This window comes from Vicugna pacos, chromosome 6 (assembly GCF_048564905.1).
Source record: "Vicugna pacos chromosome 6, VicPac4, whole genome shotgun sequence".
Taxonomy (NCBI): Eukaryota; Metazoa; Chordata; class Mammalia; order Artiodactyla; family Camelidae; genus Vicugna; species Vicugna pacos.
Genome location: NC_132992.1, coordinates 96,026,411 through 96,043,990, shown reverse-complemented (window position 1 = coordinate 96,043,990; position 17,580 = coordinate 96,026,411). Strand labels below are relative to the sequence as shown.

The following is a 17,580-nucleotide window of genomic DNA, read 5'->3' as shown; positions in this document are numbered from 1 at the left end:
GTCTGTAGCCCCCAAGACAAGAACCCAGTGGCCTGGAGGTCTGTTTTGTAACCATCTTCTTATATCTGACTCCTGAAGAGTGTACCTTGTTCCCCTCCCCCATGCAGCCCTGAAGATAAATTAAGCCTTTTTACTCGCTGTGGAATTTATGGTCTCTACCAGATCCTGTTTTTCCTTAAGCTCCTGTGTTCTATGACACAGTTGTTTGTGGTCTTTTCCCTGAGTGTGCACAGTAAATATGGGAGTGTTTGAGAGGATCGGGAAGTTGGTCTCAGAATCCATCTCACCCCCTTGACTTCCCACAGCACCTTGAGTAAATCTTTCCATCACGGTGGGACTTCTGTCAGACAGAACCCACATATCACATCAATTATCTGTTCTTTCTCCTTCCAGGAGGGGTGAACATCCAGGTGCACTGCTCAGAGTCCTGCCCACTGGGAGGAGCCCCCACACCATCCTTCAGGGATGTCCCAGGCAGGACGACAGGGCGCCCACTGTCCACTGTCAGGAGGTGCCTGTGTACCATGCAGAGCTGTCTGTAGTCCAGGTCTGTGTCCTCTTCTCCTCTGTCAGCTGACTGTAGACAAATCCCCACTGGGTCACAGGTGAAGCTTAGGACAAAGGAGGCACCAATGCAGGAGGAGGGACCACGGGCATATGGGCCACTTCTAGGTGTGCCATCAGGCCTGCTCAGGCCTCATCACGTAGAAGATACTTCTGTTTGTTGATGGATTGTTGCTGTGTGTGCCCAGCAGTATGGCTTGGAGCCAGTGAGGGGTCAGATAACACCCAGGTCCTGATAGAAAGCCCAGCCCTGGGGATCTGCACTCGGCCCTGTGACAATGGACACAAAAGTGGGCTGTGGGTCCATGCAACCCACACACCTGTCGAGGTGGATCAGGTCAAATGACTGGCTGGGTTGGCTGAGCCGCAGGTCTGACCAACAGCAGTGAGGCCCAGACCTTTCTCACCAGGGCACCGACAAGGGCCCAGCTCCGTGAGAATCAGCAAAACCAATGTCCACTCAGTTTGCAAGCCTCCCCTAGTGTCAGGTTCCTTTTGTCCTGTTTGCCAAAGTTAATCAGCTGCCCAGGCTGAGGGGCAGTGTGGGGACCCCGTCCATGTCCTGGTTACAGAAGAATAACAGCTTTGTGGCTGACTTCTGTAACACCAGCTACAATGTGCGTCTGTGTGTGTGAGTGTGTGTGTGTGAGTGTCTGTGAGTGTGTTTGTGTGTGTGTGTGTGTGTGTGTGTGTGTGTGTGTGTGTGTGTTATTGGGATAGAGGCGGTGGATTTTAGAAGAAGATCCATGGTGATGAAATATGAGGATTCTCTCACTGACCTTCCACCCAAGGATCCTAAGGGAAATAAGTGGCTCCCAGGAGCCTGAGGGTCTCTGGACTCACCGTGACTGTGGACTGTATCAGTGCACCTGCAGCTCCAGGGAGGCGGCTCCTGGAAGATTCAGGAATTCCTTCCTGCAGTCTTCCTGCAGAGTATGCAGGTTTACTAAGGTCAATTCACTGCTTCAACAGGTGATACTAAAGGGATTCAGTGCCCTAGAGGGAGTATTCTGAAGCCAGACCAAAGCCCTTTATCACTGGACTGGGGATGCTGGAGGTGCATCCCCTCTGAGCCCAGGGAGGAGCCCCCCCCCGCAGGGAGGGGCTGGGCTGGAGGAGGCACTCAGGACCCCCAGCCTAGAGCTGTGGGCCCAGGAGCAGGTGCAGAGGGGGCTGGGATGGTTTCCTGTGACGGCCTGACTCCTATTATTTCAAGTAAATACTTAAGACTCTTCATACTGAGAACTTGACAGGACTGCCGATCTAACTTCACGTTGATTTGTATTGGGAGCACTTACAAAACCCAGGAAATCAGTGAGAGTCACGTGTAAAGTGGCATTTATAGGGGTTTAGATGTGTTTATTATGAGGAGCTCGAGGATGGGGATGGTTTCATTAACTCAAAGGGAGCAGCATCTGGGGACAAACGAAACCCACAAGTTAGTCATTTATATACAAACATGAATATCAGTTTCAGGGGTCTCTGAGTCACTCAAGGGTGGGTTCACAATGAGGACCTGGTCCTGTGGGGGCTTGTCCCTCAGTGGGAAGAGCTCTCTCTGCGCAGGGTCAGGGACACGGCAGGGCATGCACATCCTCAAACAAGGATGAGGACAGGGACCCTCAGCACCCATGGAGCTTGGTCCTTGTGTCCTCCATCAGCTCCTTCTCAACAGGGGCGAGGTCTCATTATAAAGTCTTTGGCCTCATGAATATGCAAATAAGCTGAGGTGTCCAGGGTTAAATATGGACATTCTGAGCCCTGGGAACACCACAGGACAACCACACCCCCGTCCTCCACAGACACCCCAGTGCACAGCCCTCACCATGGACTGGAGCTGGGGAGCCCTCTTCCTGGTGGCAGTGGCTGCAGGTCAGGGGGCTCCCCAGGCTCTGGGATGAGGGGGGATCGGGAACCAGTCGATGGGTATCTCATCCAGTTGTGTCTCTTGTCGCCAGGTGCCCACTCGCAGGTCCAGCTGGTGCAGTCAGGGGCTGAGCTGAGAAACCCTGGGGCATCAGTGAAGGTCTCCTGCAAGGCTTCTGGATACACCTTCACCAGCTACTACATAGACTGGGTGCGACAGGCCCCTGGACAAGGGCTTGAGTGGATGGGAAGAATTGACCCTGAAGATGGTGGCACAAATTATGCACAGAAGTTCCAGGGCAGAGTCACCTTCACTGCAGACACGTCCACCAGCACAGCCTACGTGGAGCTGAGCAGTCTGAGATCTGAGGACACGGCCGTGTGTTACCTGTGAAAGACACAGTGTGACCACCCACATCCTGAGTGTGACAGACCCTGAGGGACTGGGAGGCTGGGCTGGGCTGAGATGATGACAAAGCCATTTAGGTGGCTTCTGCCATAGAAAGTGGGATTAGGTAGTTTAAACTTGCAAAATAGGTACATGTATTCACTACTTACATGGGAAGATTTCCTTAAATTAATCATCATTTCAGAAAATTTCAGGGACTGAAAAAATGCTCTAATCAAAAAGCTGATGGAAGCATTCCCACCATGGTAACTGGGTGAACATGAATTTTCAGTGGACTTGGGTCAATTTGTTGTAGTCACTGCGCACTCACATGGTAAGGGTACATCCAAATCCAACAGAAATCGTGAGCGTCTTCCATAGTGACTGCCGTGTTCATTCCCAGCAGCAGGTGGATGGGATTCCCTGTGGACCCACATCCTCACCCACAGCTGCTTCTGTCAACATGCTGTGCTTCAGTCATCCTGACACGCGATTCAGAGCATCACATTGTCGTGTCATTTTATATTTCCCTACTTATAAGACCAACTCAATCAGCTACTCATGGTTCAACTAATGAGGTATCTCTTCAACTTGTTTGCCAATGATTAGTTCTATTGTTTTAATTACTTTGTTTAGTGTCAGGTTCTGGTTTAATAGATAACATGATCCGTTTAAGAAACATGTAATTAGAAAGCACATCATCCAAGTCTGTCCTGGCCTGCTCATTCCCTTAATATTTTTCTCAGAAAAAAGTCTCTAATTTTGATATGATAAAATTCATCACATTGTTCATCCATGGTCCATGGTTTATATATAACATCAAAAATTGACTGTGAATTTCAAGATAGTCCAGAATTTCTAAATGTCTCAATGCACAGGCCACAATCAAGGGGTCAGAAATAAATGTCCACCTCCTGGTCCGCAGACTGTCAGCCTAAATTATTTTGTATACTTCTGTATCGAGTTGCCCTTTCACCAATATTTCCATTAATTGAATCATATAGGACTCTCAGTAATGATCAATGTATATACATCGCATAATTTGGATTAAGATGAAATGTTAAAATATTAATTTTGATGCACAAACATCCACAGGGTTTAGCCACTGGGAATTCTTTCAGGTTGGCCCCTGCATCACTTTGAAAATGGCGAATACTTTGGATAGTTGAATACTTTATTACTCTCTGGAAACACTAGAATCTACAGTCTCATCTCTTACTTTCTCTTGCCTCTCTCTGTGTCCTCTCCCAAGGAGTGGACAATTCATGGATGGACCAGGGTTCCTTTCTCAGAATGATACTAGGAACAAAGATTCTGAGCACTGAGGCACGGGTGTGGGTGCTTGTAGGAGCTCACAGCTAACAGACCTCAAGAGTAGGTGTGTACGAACTCCTGGGAACACACACACCTACATCTATTTCTGGAGCTAAATTTACCTGTAGAAAGGTCAACATGAGAATGCACAGCTGTCTCCTGTCCTGACTCAACACCACACAGACCACATTAGCCTTAGCTCCTTGCTCGCCTGGAACCACCTTCCCCAACCTTCATGAACCTGGCTCCCCCCATATCCCATGTGAGGACTTTATTGATTTCTTCCCTGGGGACATTGGTGTCAGACTGTGAACCTCTATCCCAGCTGGAAACAGATAACTCAGCTAGAACACAGTGTTTATGTGCACTTAACCTGCTCTAGTCTTACAGACCCCACTCATGTCCAAAGTAACGTTGGTCAGGATATTTCAGCCCCACTTTCCTTGGAGGAGTCATTTCACTGGTGTGCAGTTGAATTAGATAATTCTATGCAGTCTGCACTAAATCCTGGAATCCTGGATCATAAGTAAAGCTTTGTGAGAAAATAAGGGAAACAAAACAAACCATCAAAAACACTCCACAACTGCACATTTGGATTACATTTGTGCTCTTTAGCTCCATATGTGTTGAAACATCACACTGTCCTGCATAAATCATTGGAATCTCATAAAGGGTAATCTCACTGCCTGCTGAATACCTGCATTTCACCTGCTTTAACCTCTCCTCACATACCTGACATCGTATGGTTCTGTATTCTACAGAACAAACAGAAAATATAATCACACAGTACGAACCATTTTTAGACTGATTTCCTTCACTGTGTAGGCATTAAATCTTATTTTGGTCTTTTCCTAGTTTAGTAGTTCATTTTGCAAGTGGCTCAATGGAATTTGATTGCAGAGGTGACCCATAGATTTTTTGTTCATTCCCTGAGGAAGGACATTGTGTTCCTCAATTGCTGTCATTTACGAATGGAGCTATGTAATCATTCATGTGCACTTTGATGTGTGGACATGTCTCAAGGCTAGTTACATAACTACCTAGGAATGTGGTTGCTGGGTCACAGAATAAAACTGCATTTAGGTTTGCAGGAAGTTGCCCTGAGCAGAGACTGTGAAGGGGGCACCAGCTGACCCAGGGACCTGCCTGGGGTGCAGCCCTCTGCACAAGAAGAGGCCCACAGGGCCAGATCCCAGGGCTGGCCTTCAGCCCTGACTCACCTGCAGCCAAAACCACAACCAGCACACAGACACCTGAGCACAACGGGAACACACCCTCCAGACATCATCCCGGCACCTCTGGGAGCACTTCTGGGTAGGAATGTGCCTCCCCCTCCAGCCGTGCTCACATCACAGGGTCCTGAAGAATATGAGTGCCTAATGTTGTATCATGCTGCCAGGGGCTGTGGAAATTTCTTCTGTCACAATAAACACCTGGAACAGAAGGATACACCTTCCACGGAAACCCACTTCTCCACCTCTTGCCTGGGGGAAAGTGACTGTCTGGTTAAATGACTGGACAGGGTCACATGCAGCTGGTGCTGCTGGGAAACAGACCCAGAAGGTCCACGTCCAGAGCCCAGGGTGCTTTCTCTTCACACTTCCGGGAGGACCTTGGAGCTCAAGGAAGCTCATTGGGTCCTGCCCAGGAGGGAAATATGCAGAGACCACATCCCCTGGTTTACGCTAGTAACACCAGGTTGGTCACAGCGACGATACTCGGGAGACAGGGGTGACAGTAGAGCCCAGAGGTGATGGGGACCTGGACTCGTTTGCATCCACACCAGGACGTGAGGTTAGGCTGGTTCAGTCCGCCCACCAGCAAGCAGCCTCGTGAGCCTGGGGTCTGCGGTCATCACCAGGACCTCTCACGACACCACAGCTCACCTTTGAGAACTGGGTGATTCTGTGACCACCAGACAGACTCCCTGAAGAGTCTCCTGAGATCGAACCTCTTGACCAACATGACGTCTACAAGACCTTGTGGTGGACAATTTATACACAGGTGGCCCATCTCCGCATCAGACGTTGACCCTGGGACGTCAGGTGTGTTTCACAGCCTGCTGATTCCCCATTGTCCACGCAGGGTTTATAACAGAGGTAAAGTTAGGCAGAGAACGAGGGAGGATGGGCACTTGGGAGGCTGAGTGCAGGTTTGCATATTTGAAGAGGAGGGAGTGGAAAGGAGCTGGGATGGGAGTGGCCAAGGGGCTTGAAGCCTGTGTGATTAAGGCTGGTGCCACTGCTCCTAGATCATGTAGTAGGAATCCAGTTCCAGACGTGGTGAATCAGTGGTGAACCTGGGGGATTAAAGTCAGAAGTGAGGTCCAGGCTGAATGCAGAGCACCAGGGAACAGGCAAAAGTTGATCAGAGCTTCTAATTTTTTGATGCACTTGTGTCTTAGGGAGGAGTTGGTTTTGAACCCAGTGTGTCTGTCCCCTTCCCTAAATAACGAGCATGCGCCGTCTGAGTGAGGCATCCGTCCCCCATCTCCCCACCTCAGTTTACAGAGGCAGGGGTCCTTGGGGAAAGCCCTGAAGCTCTGCCCTTGTCAGCGCCTGCTTCCCCCTCTTCCTGGTGCCTGTTGTTTCTGACTGTGCTCTGATGAGGGCCTCCCTCTCAAGGTTCTGCATCTTGTCTCATTTTGTGTATAACCCCCTTCTCTCTGTGGGTCCCCACAGGAGTGTGAATTGACCATGAGGCCCATGGACAGCACCTGGAACACTGAGGGTGTGAACTGAGAGGGGTTGGGTGTGATGAACGAAATGGGGCTTCGTGGGTTTGACACAATGTGGTCCCTGTGGGCCCACCTCTCAAGACAACTTTTCTAATCTCACAGTACAGGAAGGGTGGAGCAGAATGCAGCCTGTATCTCACATGTAAACTGCAAGCTGACCATACGACACCCACTTGTCCAATGACGAAGACACACAGAGGAGGGTCCAGGGAAACACAGAAGGATGTGTCCTGGGCTCAGTTCTGGGGGAGCAGGAACAGGTTCTGAGTGGGTGAGGAGCACCGGGCCGGGAAAGGAAGGGCGGGAGGGAAGATGGGCTTGAAGGAGAGCAGCTCTTATCTCAGAGGGAGGGGCTGCCCTTTGACTGGTGTCCAAGGGGTCCCATGGACAGGTCCCCTCCCCTCCCTGATGCACAAGGCACATAAGCCAAGAGAAGTGACACTCGCAGGGGTTCTCAAAGAAACAGTCCAGCCTAACTCAGCCCTTCCCTATTTATGAAGACAGGGCCCCTCCACATGCAAATTCCCCTTCAAGCTCGAGGGTAAAGTCCACGCTTGGGCGGTGGGAGCTCACAGCTCTGTCCTCACACAGGGCTGAGGTCACTGGGGAAGGCAGGGCTGTGGTCTAGAGGAAGATGAGACTGTTGGGTCTTCTCCTGTGCCTGGTGGCAGGTCCCCAAGGTGAGTGTCTCTGGTGTCAGACACGGGTCTGTGGAAATGGAGGTGGCTGCAGGTGACTCACAATGACTGATTCTCCTTGCCCCCAGGTGTCCTGTCCCAGGTGCAGCTGCAGGAGTGGGGCCCAGGCCTGCTGAAGCCCTCGCAGACGCTCTCCCTCACCTGCGCTGTCTATGGTGGCTCCATCACAACCAGCTATTACTACTGGAGCTGGATCCGCCAGCCCCCAGGGAAGGGGCTGGAGTGGATGGGAGTCATAGGTTATGAAGGCAGCACTTACTACAGCCCATCCCTCAAGAGCCACACCTCCATCTCCAGGGACACGTCCAAGAACCAGTTCTCCCTGCAGCTGAGCTCTGTGACCCCTGAGGACACGGCCGTGTATTACTGTGCCAGAGACACAGTGAGGGGAAGTCAGGGTGCGCCCAGACACAAACCTCCCCGCCTGGGGAGCCCGGGACCCCCAGGGGGTGCTCAGGAGCCACCAAGGGCAGGGCTGAGCCCCAGAGCAGGTGCAGAGGAGCAGGGAGGGGTTAGCGGTTAGAATCCCTGGTTTCTTTTTCCTGCTCTTCAGCTCTACTAGATACCCCCTGCAGGACACTAATTTTTAATTGTTGTAGCTCTTCTCTCTTTCCAACAATACTATTTGTACTCAGGATATATTTTATTTTCTTCTCAAAAAGGTCCTAAGGATGCTAGGTTTTAGCATAATTTTCCAGGTGAGTCTGGATGTTTCAAAACTTTTCAATGTTCTGAGAAGGCCCAGGCTCTTGTACTACACGTGTAAACTGTGATAAATCTTTCTCTTTGCTCCCGGGGCAGGAGGCTGCATACCCTCCATCTTCCTGTCAAAGAGCACAAGGGTTTGCATTGTGCAGGATGCATGTGAAAGACGCTAATGCCAGTTTGCCCAGGACTGCGTGTGCAGGGATCCTCATCGCTCACCGGATCAGGGGTCTAAGGTTCACTTATGGGCTAAAATTTATTTTCAGCCCTAAATGAAAACAGCTGTTGTATTTGCAAAACTGATGGACATTTGCAATGTGGGCAGCACTTTGAATCATCCAACTCACTAACATTCCCCCCTGAGGTCGGTCAGGGTGATGCTCTGCCTTCTTGTTTCAACTTCTATCACATAAATGAGTCCCCTTTAAGGTCCAGTTAGTGCCATGTTTTTCGCTGTTTGTGGTAGAAAGAGACAGTTTGCCTGTTTGAGCTGGTCCATCTGTAGTCCTGAAGCACAGTCCAGTGTCCGTGACCACACAGTGCTGTGAGTGACTTAGCAGAAATTATCTATAACAGACAAGCTCCATCCAGGCATGAGTTATACTGATGGGGGCGGTGAGCTTGATAATAAAGCTTCAATATAAATTTTATTTAAATAAAGGAATACAAGTCTCATTTTGGTCTTTGCAGCAGCCTTGGATACCTGGTTCAATTCTAAGTGCAGATGGCAACATGGGGATTTATGCCCCAAAAGTGATGATGTTGACTGGGTGGAAAATGACTGTGAGGAGACTACAAGGTCAGGGGGATTCTGGGCAGACTGTCTCCAGGGGACTCTTGATACAGGAGGCCAGGGTGGTCAGATGTTCCCTGAAGATCTTAGGTTAGGGGAATTGAATCAAATACTTAGCGTGATTAGATTTCCAGGGTGAGGAGTCTCACTAACCTGACTCAGCAGGTTTCTTGATAAAACTGGGACATGCAGAGATGGACACGGAATCCCCCAGGCCCAGACCTCGTGGAGAATTGTATCTCAAGGTGCCTGAGTGATGAATGGTCCGGAGGTCGTTGTCATCTTCAGAGTTAGGGTTCTTATCTTCACTGACATGATTCTCTGAGAGCAGAAGGTTAATCCAAAGGGACACAGAATCCTTCTGGTCATTCCTCCTCTTGATGGCTCATCTCAGTTGTGAGCAACTCCTGGGTCTGAGGAACACTGACCTCTGTGGATGGTGCTGTGAAGTGATTGTGTCTCTGTGTTTCCAGTCCTCAGGTGTCCTGTCACGGGTGCTGGTGTAGGAGTTGGTCAAAGATTATTGAAGACTCTCCCCCACACCTACTCAGTCTCTGGGACCCCCCCATCACACACAGTGGTTACTGAGGGATCTGTCACACCCCAGGGAAAGGTTGGGTAACTCACCTGCTATGGGTGTACGGTCTATGTCTCTTAAAAGGCGCCTCCATCTCCACAGACATAGTGGAGATGAGTTTTCCCTGCAGCACAGCTCTGGGGTCTCTGAGGGCACAGCCATGTGTCACTCTCACAGGAGGGAGAGTGAGTGAGGGGAGGCCAGCGTGGCCCAAATGAATCCAGCCTTGCAGGGAGGGCTCAGGCCACCAGGGGGCACCGAGGGTCATGAGGAAACAAGAGGGACAGTTTCAGAGCAGGTGCAGGAGAAGCCATGGGGGGTTTCCTCCCAGAGACTGTGGATGCTCCACTGGACCATCACCTTCCCTGGGAGCCCACCCATAATGATTCCAGGCAAACGTCTTGTTTCTGAACTTGAGCTTTTTTCATGGAGTCAGAATTGTCTCTCCTCTTTTCCTCATTTGTTGTAGGACCAGACACAGAAGAAATGCTTTTTCATGGGAACTTTATTTGAAATTTATCCACTAACTACTCTTTTTCCTTGTCAAATTTACAGATGTTAAATGACACAAATGATTCTTCTGTGCATCCTCGAATCTGCCCTCCACCTTCCAATGTATTTCCAGGCATTTCATCCTCGAGAGTGTCCTGAGTCCTGTTTCCTGCAGTTCCTTTCCCTAGAATAGCATGAGGACTGTTGTGTAGTTGGAAAGCGATGTTTGTGTCTTGCTGGAGTCATTTGACCCCCAGACAACACTTGGAAATGTCTGGAGACAGGTTGAGCTGTCACATGTGCCATGTGCTACAGGTACCTATTTACCCAGAGGGCAGAGACCATCGATGCTGCTCAACACTCCACAATGCACACAGAAACTCCCAAAATGAGAAGCTAGCCTCAGATATCAATAATGTGGAAAAACTCTGAGAGAAAGCTTTGTTTATTGCCAACTTCATAAAAATGTAGACATGCAGAAGGTAAATTTCTATATGTGAATCATCATCAATGAATGAAAAGATGAACAAACACCAACCCTGAGTCTTCAGTTCACTCACAGGCACCTTACAGCCTATTCACCCCTGTGTGCTGGTTGTGGGCCGGAGGGTCCTGAGCACAGGCCTGCAAGCGAAGGGGACAGTGGAGCAGAGAGCCAGCACTGGGGAGGGGCCGTGTCTCTGCTTCAGTTGAGTCCCCAAAAACAAGACAGGGTCAGGGCTGGACCTGGTTAGCCTAATATTTAAAAAATCCTACCTAATTAACTAGTTTAGATTTTCACTTTGCAATAATACTTAATCTAAATATGAAATGACATTTAACATATGAAACACATAACAAAAATTTGTCTTATATCTAGAATAATTTTGATGGTATTTTTCAATTCATGTTAATATATCCAAACATGCCATTTGTGTCACAGACACATGGTGACAGAAACAGCCAGACCTTCACCAGCATCCTCACCCCCTCCCCCAGGGGCTCACAGCTAGTCTGCAAATCCCCTCACCTCCTGCAGGCTACACGTGGCCCCCTGCTGTCTCCTACACAGGGATGATGCTAGGAATGTCTGTGAAGGTAGGACCATATGCGCATTCCAGTGACTAGCTCACAACATTATGGGAAATAAAAGGTAAATACATTAAATAAAAGAGTCACAGAACTAATGAGGCTCACAGCGAAACAGAATGTAAAAATGAATATATATATATGTTCATGTATAACAGAAAAATTGTGCTCTACACTGAAATTTGAAACAACATTGTAAAATGAATATAACTCAATTAAAATAGTTTATATATATAAATAAAGAAGTAAACGGTTTTCACATAGAACAGACTGAAAGTTACTTCAAAGGCAAAAATGGGTTTATTTGGAATCAGCAGACAATTACGGTTTGGGGTCTGCCGTCCTGGTGAGCCACATGCAAGTCCCCAGTGAAAACAGAGACATGACTCTTTTACAGAATGAAAGGGGAGGTGAGAGGGCTCCTGTGAACAGGAGTCCATGGGTTTTCATTTGCTGAGTCCTTACCAGGAAAGAACAGGAGGACTTGCTTCTCCCTGTTGGGCTCAGACATGAAGTTCCCAGCTTACAAGGTGGACGCTGCAGTCCTCCTGTCTGACAGCCACAGTGAAAAGGCTGCTTAGAGGGGCTTCACGTAGGTGATCAGGAGTCAGGAGGTGGTCATTCGGTGTGACGCAGTCACGAGGGACTTCTTTGCTGACGGAGGGGAGAAGTGTAGATGTGCTGATGTTGAGACAACATAGCACAGCTCTGTGAGGACCAGGGAACAAAAGGGCATCTTAGAAGGGGAGGCAGCTGACTGAAACATGTTGACAGGGATGCGTGGACCAGAACAAAAGGTCAGAGGCCGTGCAGACCCCAAGGCAGTGGGAGTCTCCCTGTGCCACAGCATCCGGCTCTCGGCTATAAAACCCGAGAGGTCTGCGGAGGCCCCTGAGAATTTGGTCAACATCCCAAGACAGCCCCTTGCTTTCAAACACAAAGGAGAAAGGGGTCTGGTAATCAGGTTGCCCACAGAAGGACGGGCTCTTGAAACGCTCCTTTAAGGACTTGAATCTGTGTCTTCTGGTTCCTCCCGAAAAATGGAGTTGGGATTGCCAGTGTTGAGAAAACTTCATCTAGGTTTTCCTTGAGAGAGATGTGTGGAATCCGTCTCAGCAGTAATCAGCTAGCCGTCCACATTCTCTCACATTTGGCAATTAGTGTTGCATTTAGGAAGCGGAAAAACACCATGGATGTAAGTAGAGCCTTGTTCTGACGACAGATGCCCTAGACATCAAATATGATGCTGGGAAACTGCACAATTTCTGTAGCCAAATTTAGTCCCTTAGTGGCTAAATATTTGTAACAAGTGAATGCTGTCATCCTGCAAGATTGTTTGAGAAGATGAGCAAAGAGGCAAATTATCCACATATTGCAGCCCAGCAGAAACACTAGAAACATTGCATCATCCAGACCAGCCTTCCAGTGGCTCCAGAAATGAGAAGGACTCTCAACGTCCTGGTGAGCTTTACTCTTCCCGCTGAAGGTTAAAAGGTAATGGCTACCTCCATCGGCTGGATGAGTAACCAGGGCACAGTGGACACTAGTTACAGTAAAGGCCTCACTTCCAGTGGGAGTGGATGTTAGCACCACAGGAGGGTTAGGGACGACAGAGTGATAAGGATTAAAGTGCACTTTATTATTGGTATTATCTTTACAATTATTTTGCTTTTTATTGACACGTGCTTCATTTCCAATGTTAGATTTTGGTTCATAGCAAACAGATGCAGTTCTGCACACACGTAGGTATATTTTCTCAGATTTCTTTCCGTATGTGTTGTTACAAAACGTAGAACACAGTTCCCTACACTATACAGCAGCTCTTTGTTTTATATCTGTGTTACATAAGGTCATGTGTATCTGTGAATCCCAGACTCTTAATTTAACCCTCCCCTGCCCTATGCACTTTGGTGAACATAGTTCATTTTCTGGGTCCATGAGTCTAGTTTTGTCTTGTAAGTAAGAGTCCTTTGCATTTTCTTAATTCCACATATCAGTGAGATCATGGGATAAGTGTTTTGCTATTTGACTTAATTCACTCAATATGATTGGGTTTATATCCATCTGTGTTGCTACTGATGGCATTGTTTTACCCTATTTAAAGTACACGTGGAACACATATGTGATGAAGTATTGCTCAGCCATATTCTATGCAGTTTGCTGATCCGAGGTCCTGGGCACCACTCCCTCCTTGGCCTTTGGGATTTCTCTCCAGGAAAACAAGAGTATCTCAGAAAGACCTACAAGATGCAGTTAAGCCTTCAGCCTTGGAATCTGCTCTTCTGGGTTTCATGGCCTGAAGGGCTTCTTTCCCTGTAGGGCACTGATTAATCCTGGGAAGGTGTTCAATTCTGTTTGAATCTTGAAGGAGGCTGCACTGTGAATTTTACCAAAATGTTTTGGAGATTTTGCCCAAAAAGGGGTGGTAACTAACTCAGTAGGAAAAATGGTCGCTGCTTGTACAATTAGCTGTAGTATCATCAGAGACAAAACAAATCAATGATGTCTTAAGGCCACTTAATTAATTTCACACATACTCTGACGGCTGCTCTCACATGCCAGAATCATTTCCCCCTTTGGGGGAGACAGAAACTGTGGCAGGATGCTTCACTGTGAAGTCTCATTCAATAAATGGATAGGGGTGGGGTTACTAAAGAAAAAATGTGTGCATCTCTCAAAGGGCCTAAATAAAATGGGGAGGTCCAGAGGCAGAGACCCCTGGAGGCTTGTCACAGGTCCCCACTGGGTGAGGTGCTTTAGTTCCCTGAGCCTGGGCTGCCTTCAGTAGCTCGGATGAGCTGGGAGAGTCCGGCTCCAGTGCCCAATATGACTGGGGAAGACACACTTCCAATCTGGAGAAATGCTTGCCCAAGCCTACTGAGAGAAAAGACTGAGAAGAGCCCAGCTGTTCCCTCAGAGCCTGTCACTGGGATCAGGAGGATGTGAGAAGGCTGGTCTGAGGACTGATGGAGCCCAAAGTGCACACATTTGTGACAATCTCTGTCCCGGTGTCCTGGCTGTTGGGAAACAATAGCAGAAACTAAGGGGGTTTGGGTTGTATTCTGGGGTTTCATTTGCTGGAATTCAAGTTTAAGAATTTAAAGATTATTCCTTCAGGTGACTCTCCTGTAGTGTGAGAGACATGGTTTGTCAGCTTAAGAAAACCTGGAGAGGACACGGTTTCCACCCTGTTCCTCTGTTTATAGAATGGAAAGGCCCTGAAGGAGCCAGGCCGAAGACTGCTCAGCACAGGTCCAGCAGAACAGCCCCTTCCCAAGGAGTGGGAGGAAGGCCGGCCACTTCCAGCTGGAACATCCTGATTTCAAACTCAGACTGAATGCTAAACAAGTACTTGCATACAGTACAAGGTCCTACCTACGAAGGACACACCTTACAATAGTTCTCAGACAAAGCCTGCAGAGCTTCCTACTGCACAGATGTGGAAGCTGGGCTCCAGGAGAATGATTTAGACTCGAAATCCAGGGTTTGGGAGAAACACAGGGCGCAGCCTTGGGCCCAGTGTGGGTCCCACACCTGTTTGCTCAGCAGCCTCACAGTCATACGGGGACTTGTCTGAGTCCATCAGGGCCATAAAAATGTTGACCTGAAGCAAAGAGATGGCCAGTTATTTCTCCAGCAAAAAGAAGTGTTTTCATCTGGAATCAACAACGATTTGCGTTCAGTGCCAGGAATCACAGTGAGCCACCTGCAGCTCTTAGCATCCACAGGGATAAGAACTATTTTGCAGATGGGAATGCATGTTGGAGGAGGGGCTGTAGTGAACAAGGCACCCAGGGCTTCACCCTGGCTGAGCTGTGACCACCCCTCACTGCCTGAGTCCTTGCCAGGAGGGAACAGGGCATCTTTCTTCTTCACACAGCTGGACTCTGCTCTCCTGGTAGGACATGAGAGCCCACCGTGCTGTCACCAAACTCTATTTAACTGAGGTTTCTGTGTATTCAGTATTATTGTTATTTTGCCCAGTTTGTGAGATTGGATCAGTTTTGTTTCAGAAGCCTGGATACCCTAGTCAGGCAATGCTGGGTTTATGATTTCAACTTCATGGTGAAATAAAAGTGAATCTTGTGGATGACAAAAAATGACCTCACTTATTAAGACACTCATTGGTAGGAAACTCCACACCAGATCTGGATTATGCAGGTTTTTGTATTTAAGCCTGGAGATGCAGCAGAGATCACACTGTGGCTAAACCCAGAATCGAGAGAGAAATTGTGCTGTTCCCAGCATATTCAGATGTTCTGAACAAAGAGCTACATGCAGGTGAGACTGTGTTATCAAGACCCCTCTACTTGACTGAAGAATAAGGGATAAAGAATGTGATAATTTTCTAATATGAAGAGAATTTAGTAACAAACCAAAATTCTGCTGATGGAACAATAATATTGGATCACCCACCATGGGAAACTGCTACTTTCCTACAAGGTTTAGGAACAACTCACCAGTAAACCAGCAATTTCAATAGTCGGTGTATCTCTAGGTGAAATTAAAGCTCACATTCCCTGAAAGCACAGTGAGCAGGTGCTCGTGGGGCCTTCACACATGCTGTAAAGTGGAAACAAGGGGTAAACCCAGAGCTCAGTGCAGGGCTGTGTATGATGGCGTCTGAGGTACTAAGTCCAGCATTGAAGCCCTTGTCATGGGATCGAAGAAAACTACAGTCACTCGGTCATTACTGGAAAATAAGGGTCCTCCATGATTCCTCAGATTCCAGCAGTTTCCTGTCCCAGGATTATGTCTTGTGTGTGTCAGAGACAGTACCTTGGACAGAGGAGGACTTGGATGCAGATACGATAGAAAAGTGTGGGTCCCTGAATATATGTGCATGTGCACCTGTGTGTGCATGTGTGTGTGCGTGTCCCTGTACACAGACGGGAGCCCTGGTTATGTGTGTGATGATGGCTTCCTGGACTTCCATCATCCTTCTGAATTTGGAAAATATCAGCTAATTTTCTTTATCAAAATCACCCAATTCTATAAAGAAATATCTAATAGGATTTTTTATTAAAATCAATGTCTTCCCCATCATCAGTGGAATCTGTACCCAGGATTCTGACATTAATATTCTCAGAAGCGTGTGAACCTCGGTGCAGCGCAGCCCTTCTGAGCACAGTGCTGCAAAGTCAGGATGAAGCCTTGGATTCTGATCCCACATCCCGAGTGTTCCTGGGCTCTTGTCAGAACTTCCCTATGGCTGAGGGCTCAGTGCCAGTTTCATCACCCACCTCCCCCCTGGTCGTGCTTCCCTACTTCTGACAGCTAAGACCCTCACCTGTATGGATGAATCTAGACGAGAATCCTTCAGGTGCTGCAGGTCTGTGGTCAGAGGACAGCACAGCTGGGTGGGGAGTGGTTGTGGGGCAAGAAGCAGTTTGAAATTGATGAGTCTGAATCTGGGTGGGAATGACCCTCAATCTTCACACCTGGCAGTTCGCACCCTGAAGTTTAACACCTGGGATATTGCAGTTCATTCCAAGAGTTCCAGTTGGACCTTCTCCCAGCTCTCATGCCAGCTGGAGACGTCAAACTCAGGTACGTTGAGGATTGGTCACATTTCTCACATCACATAAACTTTCCATCCCACTATGTGTAGATTTCAAAGTGCAACACTGAGGTGAGATTTATAGCACATTACATAGATTGTAACATGCATAAAAACAAAATGACAAAGTATATAATAAGTATTCATTACAGCCCAATCACAAGTAAAGACATTTTCTTGAATGTTATTAGTGATAGAAATGCATTGAAATGCAGAGACTGTTGAAAACACTCCTCATGAACTCTGCTTACAGATTACTGGGCAACACAGTAACTGTCAAAATCATCATAAACTCATCACCAAAGGGGGTCTGGGAAACCTGACCACTCTTGTCCAAAACTCCCTTGATGCTGACTCTGCATCACTTATGCCCAAGAGGAGGAGAACAGGTGAAACTGCTGGACAAACTTTCACCTAACATGTGTCCCAGCACAGACAACAATGGGCTACCCGTCTGGGGGCTGTGAACATCACCAACGTGGGAGGAACTCTGGCACCGACATCACAGAAAATGTGTGCACACGTAAAAACAATTCAGGTTCTAAGTGTTTACCCTGAAAACTCACACAATAAACATGATGTTTCCAAATGCTACCAACACCAGCAAACCACAGACACTCACAGCTGCTCAGGGGCCTGGCCCTCTCTGAGGCCAGCAAGGCTCTGACTTGCTATGTAGTGAGATGACATGCAAATAGGGCCTCCCTCTGAGGATAAAGCCACCCAGCCCTGGACCTGCAGCTCTGGGAGAGGAGCCCCAGCCTGGTATTCCCAGCTGCTCCCATTCTCTGATCAGGACTGAGCACAGACGACTCACC

The 17,580-nt window shown here is 48.2% G+C and overlaps 1 long non-coding RNA gene and 1 gene segment (V, D, J or C); one reads left to right on the top strand and one right to left on the bottom strand.

Annotated features, from left to right (window-relative positions):
- Positions 1-7,944, bottom strand: part of LOC140697061 (uncharacterized) — a 33,118-nt gene extending 25,174 nt beyond the window's left edge. Inside the window, exon 1 of the long non-coding RNA XR_012073878.1 lies at positions 7,736-7,944. This is a non-coding gene — a long non-coding RNA (uncharacterized lncRNA). The remainder of the gene's footprint in view (positions 1-7,735) is intronic.
- On the top strand, positions 2,462-2,829 carry LOC140696731 (immunoglobulin heavy variable 1-46-like). The segment is given in 1 exon segment: positions 2,462-2,829. A coding segment is annotated over 1 exon segment (363 nt).
- Positions 7,945-17,580: the final 9,636 nt, after the last annotated feature.